This window comes from Myotis davidii, unplaced genomic scaffold (assembly GCF_000327345.1).
Source record: "Myotis davidii unplaced genomic scaffold, ASM32734v1 scaffold370, whole genome shotgun sequence".
Taxonomy (NCBI): domain Eukaryota; kingdom Metazoa; phylum Chordata; class Mammalia; order Chiroptera; family Vespertilionidae; genus Myotis; species Myotis davidii.
In genome coordinates this window covers 3,296,379-3,307,372 of record NW_006288615.1, presented here as the reverse complement: position 1 = coordinate 3,307,372, position 10,994 = coordinate 3,296,379, and the positions used below count along the sequence as shown (strand labels likewise).

Genomic DNA, 10,994 nt, shown 5'->3' with positions numbered 1-10,994 from the left:
GAGTGGGGTGGACATTAACACACACTGAGACATGGATCAGGGCGTCTCTGCATGTGCACTGATGTGTCTGCATGGCCTCTGTTCAGCACAATCTCCCCCTGTGGCTCCCACGTGTTCTCACTCTCATCAGTCCAGCCTTAGAAAGCAGCAGGAGCTGAGGAGCTATTGATTGCCACCAACGGCTCAGCATCCTGACCTGCAGCCTGGGAATCCTTTGCTGAGGCAATTTAGTGCTTTAAAATGTGACTTCAGGCTATGTCCCTCCCCCATTTCTCAGCAGCAGGAAAGGGTGTTGCTGCACACAATTCATTAAGAGCTTCTCCCTGCCCTGGCCACATTACATTTGTGGGAGACTGGGTTACTGTAACCCCAAGGTAATGTCAGCAACACAGGAGGCAGCCATGCTGACCTAGGCCTTGCTGCCCTCCCTGTGGAGCCCATAGCAGTGCAGCACCACTCTGCAGAGCTCTCCCAGGTTTGCTCCATGTTTCATGGGGTGGAGGCAGTATCCCAGGGAGAAGCCTGCTGGCTCCATCTCCGGTTTACAGCTTGACCTTGGGTAGGGCACCTCTCAGGGAACTGGCTGCCCTCTCTATAAGATGGGAGTGTTCATATCCCCTTCTCTTCCTGTAGGAAAAACTGAGGTCAAATGAACACTACATTTTGTCATCCAAAATATCATTACTGTCGCTGCATGGAGTGAGGTGATGGGAGGAAACAAAGAGCCACCGCCCATTTCTCTGTGTGGTGGGAAGGTGAAGCACATCCTTCACCAATCACCACCTTGACAGTACAGCAACTTAACATGGTGATGCCCAGCAGTAAAGGCTGTGATGGAAACAGTGAACTCACACTCCAGCCAACTCCAGCATGCCCATCACAGCTGCAGGCTCGCTCCCATGAGGTCACCTCTGGCACCTCTCTCCAGCTGCACTGCTTCCAATTTCTCCCAAAGCCCTCCCCTGCCTGACTTCCAGCTCCCCTTTCTCCTAAGCAAGGGCTTCCCCAGGACAAGAAAGGCATTCTTCCTTCTAACCTGGTGGTTTCAGCGGGAGGTCTTGAGGCTCTCAGGTCACATCACTGCTTAGCCTGAGGAACTGGCCTCAGGTCCAAAGCACAGACACAAAGTGTCCTTTCCAAATACTGACAAGTGTTGGGGTTGGTCTGAAGTTGTCAGAGCTTATTTAGGTGAAGGAAGGGGACAAGAACCAAGTGGAGAAGGAAACAGATTAAACTCAGGGCTTTATCCAAGAGCCTTGCTCCCTCTCCTCAAGTTGACGGCCATGAAAAGGTGCCCCTTGGAGCTCCTGCCAGGGGAGCATCAATTGCCCGACAGCCCAGCAGCAGTCCCTGTGACCCACCACTGCACTTGCATTGAGGCCACACATCCCATGGGATGCTCCTGGCCATGGACCGAGCACTCTGGGGAGGCCTGCAAGATATGAGACTCCTCCAACAGGTAACTTTGGCTTGAGGACTTCCCATCAGCCTGGGGAACCTTTTTGAAAACCAGACAGCAACCTAAGACTCTTTCTACCATCCTCCTCCTCCCTGCTCCTCCCCAGAGGTCAGACTTGAAAGCTCTCTCCCTGCTTTCTTCTCTGCCCTTCTGTTCCTCACAGGTCTTCCTTCAATAAATCTGGTGGACATCTAATCCTGTCCTGGCACCTGCTCCTCGGAAGACCTGAGCTAACACAAATGGTACTGGAGCGGATCCGAGAAAAACAGGCAGAAAGATGGAATCTGGAGACTGGCTTACTCACTACCTGGCGGGCAAAGGGGACACTCTTCTGAGCAGTATGTGGGACATGGAGAGTCCTTGGCACAGAGAAGTCGCACAACTGCTCAGAGATTCACCAGTGACGACCTGGGAAAGAGCCTTTGATCACTGTGTGACGACTGAAGCATCTGAAAGCCTGGGAGGCCCAGGACTAGGGAGCTGGCTGGTTACTGTGAGGTATGTTTTTTCAGCAGGGGACAGCGACAGTCTTAGCAAGTGGTCAAAGGCTAGGTGGGAAAGCCGGAGGGCCTCGGGCAACTTACAGAACGACAGCCCCTACTTCCCTCGGAAGGCTGGCAATGCCTCTGTACCTCTCCTCGGGAGCCTCCCACCTCCTTTTCCGGTTGCCTGGCCCAGAATGCGGGTTAAACGCCAGTATAATCCAGTGGGGGATGTGCTGGGCCTGACATGGGAGGAAAGAGATTTTGTACCAAGAGTGAGAAGAATTAGTTGCTAATTGAGGGGCTTGATAAGGGGGGCAGGAAGTAAGACCAGATGAGCAACAATTCATTGATTTGGGGGTAATTTCTTGAGATGTGGGATTTAGCACCCTGGCAAAGACCCTAAGGCATGGGGCAGACTACTGCCCGGGAGTCTGGAGAAAGTGACAGCTAAGGCTGAGCAAAGTGAAAAGGCATGAACTGCCCTGGCAAACAGCTGAGTAGGAATAGAGGCTGAGAGGAGGGGCTAGGCTGGAATAGATGTATTACTGAGCGCAGAAGGCCCGCCAGAGAGAGAGGCCTATGTTCTGTGGGAGGATCTGCAGGACACCCCATTCACCAGGGTCATCAGAAATGTACCAGTGAGTCCGGCTGTGTGACAGAGTGGTTGAGCATCGTCCCATGCACCAGGAGATCATGGTTAGAGGCCTGGTTAGGGCACATGCCTGGGTTTTTAGCTCAATCCTGGTGGAAGGCATGCAGGAGGCAGCCAACCAATGTTTCTCTCTCATTATTGATGTTTCTATCTCCCTCTCCCTCTTCCTTCCTCTCTCTGGAAAAATAAAAGAAAAAGAAAAGAAAAAGGAAATGCACCAGTGAGGCACCAGCATCACTAAGGAGTTTGGTGGTAGCATTCCTCTGCAGGCCAGAGAGGACCACAGAGAGGTAGTCATGGAGCTGGGCTCACTAACATCCATGGGGATGAAGGAGCTGAGATACTAGAGGTCAGAGGTCTGAACTACCAGTGATGGTTACTGCCAAGATTCTTTGGCTGCATGTATCCAGGCTCCAGTGGATAAGAGGAAGAATCACCATGGAGAGATGGGGTGGGGGGCAATAATCAACCCAGATCAGAGGAGGGGCAGAGAGAGAGATGTGTTGAAACCATGGGAACCTGCTGACACTCCTTTGCCCAACTGTGAACAGTCATATGTGTCAATCTGAGAGGGATATGACAGCCAAGGGTGCAGAAATCTTGCAATGAAGGTCTGGGTTACACCCAACAGCTACGCTGCCAAGACCTGCTAGGTGCTAGCTGAGGGTGAGGACCAGTTGGGGTTCCGAGTTCCACTACGATAATGGAGGTGGTAGTTTGTCCCACTCACTTCTCCTTTTTAAGCTCCTTATAGGGAAATGGCCCAGGGTGACTGAACATAGCAGGTGTGGGGAGCTGCTATAGGGTCAAACCTCAGACTGATCTGTTGGCAAAGTCACAAACAAGTCCCAGCTTAGAGGGCACAGTCCTCTTAAGCATAATTAGGCTTGACCTTATAAGGCTCCCTAGATCTTACCTGGGAAGCTAATGGGCTGAGGGAAGTGCAACAAGAACAAAAACAAGTGAAACTCATAAGAACAGTGTAGCTTTGGTAGCCGCTACCTTGTTTATCTCTGACTATAAAAATAAAGGCTCAGATTGCCTCGGGATCTTTCCCTGTGGCCCCAGCCAGGCACAGGAAGATCCACGGAGACTAGAGAGAGCTAGAGAGTTCTGAACGCTGTCTCTGTGTAAAACATTCTTCGCCGACTCCGTCCACACCTGTGGGAACCCCTGGACCCCCGGGGCTGGATCCCGGCAAGCAGGGGTCTCGAGGCACGACTGTGCCCCCACATAGGATGTGAGATTCTTCCAACCAGCAACTCTGGCTGGAGGATGAGCCACCGGCCTGGCCAAAGCTTTCTTAGAGCCTGGTTACAGGCTGAGGCCCTGCCCACAAGCTCTCCTTTCCCCGCCCCTCTCTTTCACAGGGGCAGGCTGGTGCCACTATCTGCAGATTCCCACCATTCCTGTGTGCTCCCTTCATCCCCCATACGTCTCTTGCGCATTAATCCAGTCTGGGAGTCTACTTGTCAGTGTACCTGACCTGACCCAGCACAGCCTCCATGATGAGAACAAAACAACAGAAGGAGACTCTCAGTGTGACCCTGAGCTTTGTCCTCTGGGTCTGCCCTGCCTGCACGAAGAGTGTCCTCAGACTGAGGGGAGGCTGAGCAGGCCAGGCACCCCAAAACAGGCCAGCACACTGGGAATCCCTCAGGTCCAGAAAGGGCTGACTATGTGATCAGGGGCTGGAGGAAAGAATCGAGGTGGGTTTGCAAGGGCCCAGAGCCCTGCCTCAGTCCTGGCTGCAACCAGAAAGGCCAGTGACCTGAGCTACGAGGTGCCCTCGGGCTGGGGAGAGGAGAGGACAGAGGTGAGAGCAGAACTGCCCTGTGCTCTGGAAGGCTGCAAGGACACTGTCCTTCAGTGTGGGTTTAGGAAGGTGGAGGCACCTCAGCTAAGGACAATCAGTCCTACAGGAAGCTCTCTCTCTGCTACTTCTGGATGTGGGCTATTAGCTCTGATGATACAGGTTTCAAGGTACCAAGATGAGTCATCTGGCGAGGCAAACAAATATTTAGTTTCATTTGTTTAGCAAACTCACCGACTCAAGAAGAACGAGGTCGGGGAGCAGGCTGTGGGTGTCAGGGAGTCTCTGGACCAGAGGGAGGCACAGTGCATGGGCCATTCAGGCAGATACTAGGGCCAGCACCACAGTTTCCACAGTCACATCGCACATCACATTGTTGCATTCTCCCTCAACCTTGAGATGTATCGTCACCTTCATGTTTCTAATAGGCTGCATCACAGAGTGGATAATGACCTACCACAGAGAGTGACTGGCCAGACTCAGGTTTACAATGACAAATCAAGAGCTCATTCCACCCACCCAGAGGTCTGCAGGGATTAGAAATCCCAGAGTTTCCAGACAAGAAGCTTCTAGGGAAGGTCAGCTTAGCAGAGGCTAGAATCAGAGCTCCCTCGATCTCTAAGCTGTGAAAAGAAAGGCAGGTGACGTGGGCTTTAGTCTGCTAGAGCCGGGATAAAGTTCAGGCTCTGCTCTCGAACACAGTATGACCTTGGGCAGGTTAACCTCTCCGACTTTCAGTTGTAATGTGTTTTTGGTTTGTAATCTGTAAAACTGTGACAGTAAGTCTATCTTGAGTGGTTTTGAACTAGAGATAATGGGGGAAGCCCATAGCCCAGTGCTGGTGAGCTGTGGGCAGTTGGGAGGCAGGAGCTCCTATCATTGTTCTTCTCCTTTCTCCTTTCTTTCTCCTTTTTCTCCTCCCTTCCTCCCTGTCCCCCTTCCTCCTCCTTCTTCTTTTTTTTTTCAAATCCTCACCCGAGGATATTTTTCCATTGATTTTTAGGGAGAGCGGAAGAGAGAGGGAAAGACAGAGAAACATCAATGTGAGAGAAACACTTTGACTGACTGCCTCCTGCATGCACCCTGACCAGGGCCCTGGCCCGGGAGGAGCCTGCAACCGAGGTACATACCCTTGACCAGAATTGAACCCAGGACTCTCGAGTCCACAGGCTGATGCTCTATCCACTGAGCCAAACCAGCCAGGGCACTCCTATCATTCTTAGGCTCCATGGGTCAGAAACTCGAGAGGCTGTGAATGAAGTGTAACCTTGCAAACAAATTTGGCTCCTGCAATTTTGTCTGGTGTATTCAATGCACCAGACAAAATGACAGTGATAGCATTATTACTATGCTTCACTATCAGGCTAAAAATGGTAGGCAGTTGATGTAAATACTGGTAACTATAATTACTTCTATATTCACAGAGTTAAAGCAAATTTTTATAGCTTCTTTCTTCTACATGTTAGTTCTTTAGAATCCATAAACTATCCAAGGAGATAATTTCCCCTCATGTCATGAGTAATTTAATCCTCATCATAATCCTACAATAAACAAAAAGACAAAGAACCTAACTGCCCAATAGTTAGGCTCTCCCTAAAAGGATTAAACTGGGTCTTCTCATCCCTTTATCAAGAATGATTGGCCAGCCGTAGCTGGTTTGGCTCAATGGATAGAGCGTTGGCCTGTGGACTGAAGGGTCCCAGGTTCGATTCCAGTCAAGGGCATGTACCTCGGTTGCAGGCTCCTGGCCCTGGTTTGGGGCATGCAGGAGGCAACCAACTGATGTGTCTCTCTCACATAGGTGTTTCTCTTTAACTCTCCCTCTCCCTTCCACTCTCTCTAAAAAAATCAATGGAAAAAAATATCCTCTGATGAGGATAAAAAAGAAAAGAAAAGAGTATCACAATAAAGCTAGTCTTAATCTTTTTTTTTTAAAGTATTATTTGTCAGGTCCTGGGCTAGTCACTAGGAGTACTGAAATGAACAAAACACATAGTGGTTTTAATAATTAATTATTACAAACTAATACTGAGATATCAAGCTAACTTCTTTCACATGTAGACCCTCATCTCTTTGCTGCTGCCGCCTTCATGTCATTTGTTCCTTAGGGAATATCCTCATTTCCCAAACAATATTGGGATTCAGGCACTCCTGGGGAAATGACCCTGACCATGAACAAAGGAACACAGGGCAGAGCCTGGGGGAAAAAAGAAAATCATGGTCAAGCTCATGGGGTTTTCCGTGCTTCACTTCACAATTTCCAAGTGAGAAAAGGAGTTTGCCTTTGGACAGAGTGTATGGCACATAGTTTTGGGGGGAGGGGGCGGCACCAGCCTTCTCCCGAATCAAGAGATGAGGTTAGCTACATCCAGCGCTCATGGACACAACCCTGCTGGCAGGGGAAAAGAGAACAAAGTACATGAGGTGACTTCTCTGTTTGGGAAGGAGAGGCAATCAACACTTACTTTGGGCCTTCTATATGCTAAGTCAGTGATGATGTTTTTAACATGTCTTCCTACTCAATCCCATGACAATCATGCCAGGTAGGTATCATTGGAAATTGTGAAGTGAAGCACGGAGAACCCCATGAGCTTGACCATGATTTTCTTTTCCCCCCCAGGCTCTGCCCTGTGTTCCTCTGTTCATGGTCAGGGTCATTTCCCCAGGAGTGCCTGAATCCCAATATTGGTGTAATAGTGATGTTTGGGAAACCATAACGGATGAAGAAACCTGAGGCTCAGAGAGGTTAGGAAATTTGTCCACATTTTGAGAATGAACCCCAACGATGCCTCTAAGACAAGCAAGACAGAACCATAGGGAGGGGCCATTGCGGCACTGGATCATATATTTTCCTATCCAGCTTCCTACACAAATGTTTTCTTTTACAGGTCTTTGGGGGCCAAAGCAAACTTATATTTAGAACCCTGAAATTCTCCTCCTAAACATCGCTTACTCTGATACATATGAATACTAGCAGCTAGGGGTTGGGCCAAGAAAGAGAGCTAGGCTATTTTCTTCTCTCAGCTTCAAAGACAACCTAAAGCTGTTGTCACTGGACCACATGAATTTATAGGAAAGAGGGCCAATGCCCTTCTCCCACTGAACCAAAACCCTGCCAACCTTTGTTTCAGGGAGTGAAGAGTCAGGCAGGAACACTCCTGGGCATAAAGATCTGTTTCTGCTGCCACGATCTCCATGCATGGGGCTGCCATCCAGCAAGCAGCAGGGAGTATGGGGTGGCACTGACAAGCAGGATAACAGATGGCATGCCAAGCAGCTTGAGGCTTATGTTTCTCCTATTCCCGAGTGATGCTTGCCCTTACCACCCAGAGACTTGCTCAATTGTACCTGCTAGTCCCTGGACTCCAAAGAAGTCCAGTCCTACTTCTCTGCTGAATTAAGCACTACAAAAAGCTGAGATGGTAATTCCAACACCATGGCTTACATAGCTTGGAACAGTGCTGTCCAAGAGGAGGAAGGATTGTGTTAAAGGATGCGTGGCCAGGCTTTCCTAAACAATTACCTTGGTGGGAACCAAGGGTACACAACAGCTCATCATGACATCCTCCTAAACATAAATTACAAAGGGTAATGATGCCTTGAAAGCAACCTGAGTGGAGATTTGATCATGAAGCACCCAGGAACCATCTCAAACCATATCAAAGCAAGAGCTCTGAGGAAGACACGGGTTTCCCTTTGGAAGGTAATGTACAATCCCACTGGAGTATGACTATTTGATTCCTTCCACTGCATAAAATTAATAGCTTAGATATTTAAACATTCAGACGAGGGTATGTTGTCCTCAAGTCCATATTGAGACTGTTCTTGTCACTGACTGGAGTTTCCAAGGTAGCAACTTGGGACAACAGGTTGTCTATTCTCTCCCCAGAGTAAACATGATAATGTGACTCTGCCTCAAACAGCTGTGGCCAGTGACCGTGAGCAAGTGCCCTTGACCCCAGCTTCTGCAAATACAACAATAACAAAAGGAAACTCAAGTGCTCGCTTTGGCAGCACCTATGGTAAAAGAGAAGTCTTCAGGTTGTTATGAGGATTAAACTGGATAGCAAGTGTAATGTTCCAGTACTGTCCTAACCCCAAGCAGAGTTTCTCAATGGTGGCTGACGTCATTGTCATCATCAGGGCATATTCCCTTTGCCTTGCTCACCACCACTTTTACTGTCTCACAGACAGAAACACATAGTCACAGATCAGTCTGCCGGGAAGAAAGGCAGGGCTATGGAAGCATGCACCTCTTCTGATAAGGCCACCAGGTTAAATCTCTAGAAGTTCTCAGAAATCCCCCAATTACAAAATTCACGAGGTAGACAATTACAACAAAACCTGCAAACATAAGTGTAATCAGACAACGTCAACGAGAGCCGAAGTCACACAGTGAACCAAATCAGCAGGCACATGGCTGGAGACAAAGCAGGGCGGGTCTGAAGAACAGCTGGAGCCTGGAAAGGAAGGTCTGCTTCCGGACACACAAGTCAAACATCACAGCTGCTCTTCTACAAGCATTTCAAGTTCTCTGTTTACGGGCAAAAGGAGAAATATTTTCCTGCCACCTATTTTCTAGTATAGTCATGAAAAGTGTGATTGTCTCCCTGACAATCTCTTTGTAGGAGAAGCCCAGTATAAGAAAGCTCACAGGTGCTACCCCTGCAGGACACAGCGAGGTGACTCCCTTTCCACTGAGTGGCTTACTTGTTGCTGTCGCGGTACTCATAGATGTGACATCCTTGAGGCAATCCAGTCTCATGGTCCAGAGTGAAAGCAAGCTTCAGCTGAATAAAGAGAGAAGAGAAAAACAAGTAAGATGTAGGCAGCATGCTCTATTCATTCTGATAGGTGAAATTTAAAAAAAAAAGAAAGCAAAATCAAACTCCCTTCAGCTGATGTATTGTGGAGAACCTGGGCCTGCCACTTCTGGGAACAGCCCAGGCCTCACAGGGACACTGTTGTTACCAGGACTCTACTATTCATTTGGCATGCAACCAATTATTTATTTAGCACCTACTTTGTGACACTGATCTGACTGATGGGGAAAGAACAGTGAACAGCGGCAGAAAGCGGCCTCATTCACAGATCTTATAGTCCAGTGCAGAATATGGACATCAATCACATAAACTAATGACTAAAGATATAAAAAACTTCAAATTAAAATAGGTCCTCTGAAGCAGGAAAAAACTCCCATGTTTCTATAAAAGTAAATAACTGGACCTAGACTAGGACTGAGGAAAGAAGGAGAGGGTTCCCTGGACCATAGGGAGGAAGAATGGGGGGAGCAGACGGTTCTCCTTGGCACAGAGCACAGAGGCCATGGTGCAGGAGTTCCAGGGCCTGAAGGATGGCTGGAAAGCCAGAACTCGCTTACAGGGGACACAGTGCACAGTGATGCAGCAGAGGAAGGCCAGGGCAGAAAATGCAGGACCCTCTTGGCTACATTAGAAATTTTGGCCTTTACCTTAATAGCAAAGGAAGGACTATGACAGTGATGGCGAACCTATGACACGTGTGTCAGAGGTGACATGCGAACTCATTTTTTTGGTTGATTTTTCTTTGTTAAATGGCATTTAAATATATAAAATAAATATAAAAAATATAAGTCTTTGTTTTACTATGGTTGCAAGTATCAAAAAATTTCTATATGTGACACGGCACCAGAGTTAAGTTAGGGTTTTTCAAAATGCTGACATGCCGAGCTCAAAAGGTTCACTCACCATCACTGGACTATGACATGTTTTAAGGAAGGGATGGATATGAACAAAGTTATGTTTTACCAAGATCCCTCTGGCTACCATGTAGAGACCAGACTGTAGGGGAGAGAGCCAAGCAGGAGCCCTGTAGAAGGCTGTTGAGAAGAGCAGGTGAGCAGTGATGGGGGCTGGGCATAGAGGGCGGGCAGGCAAGATGGACAGAAATGAACAATTTGAGATCTATCTTTGAAGTAAACTTTTAGAAGTAGAACTGACAGGATATACTGATGGACTTGATGTTTGATAGTAGTGAAGACGTTGATTTCAACAACCAGGCAGGTGGTTGTTCCATTGCTGAACTTGGATATGGATAGGGAGTCAAAAGTTTGATTTGGGACATGTTAACTTGGAGGCACTCATTAGTTCTCTCTGGTTAGGGACGATCAGGAATAAGAACTCTGGTAATGAAGTCTCCCTTTCTGGATCCCAGAGGGGTTGGGGTGAGTGGTGCTCAGGTGAGTGTAGAACTCCGTCTGTGTCGTTGAGGAGCCAGAGCTCCAGGAGGTTCTGTGTGTCCTGCTAGAGCCCAGGTGACTGTGGCAGCTTGAACATTTCCAAATGCAGAGCCAGTTACTAGGTTTACAAATTCACTGGGTTTTTTAATTGCTAGGGAAATTTTCACTAAAATCAACTGCACATTAGAAGGATATAATATTATAACTTTTTTTCTAACTGCAAGGCTGTTAACATAGCTAATGATCTGTATCATTAGATACTGGATGAGTTTTCTCTTCCTTAGAGGGAAACAAGCTGGTAGGAATGGTCTGTCCTCTTACTGACCCACATGAAAATACAAAAACAGAAACAAGCCCATCACAAAGCC

At 48.1% G+C, this 10,994-nt stretch overlaps 1 protein-coding gene across 2 annotated transcripts in view; it reads right to left on the bottom strand.

The window, feature by feature from the left end:
- The window catches only part of DIS3L2 (DIS3 like 3'-5' exoribonuclease 2), a 304,502-nt gene that overhangs the window by 27,993 nt on the left and 265,515 nt on the right, over positions 1–10,994 (bottom strand). For both annotated transcript variants that reach the window (XM_015561871.1, XM_006760425.2), the window contains one exon: positions 9,120–9,199. In XM_015561871.1, coding sequence (XP_015417357.1) covers positions 9,120–9,199 — 80 coding nt within the window. The remainder of the gene's footprint in view (positions 1–9,119; positions 9,200–10,994) is intronic.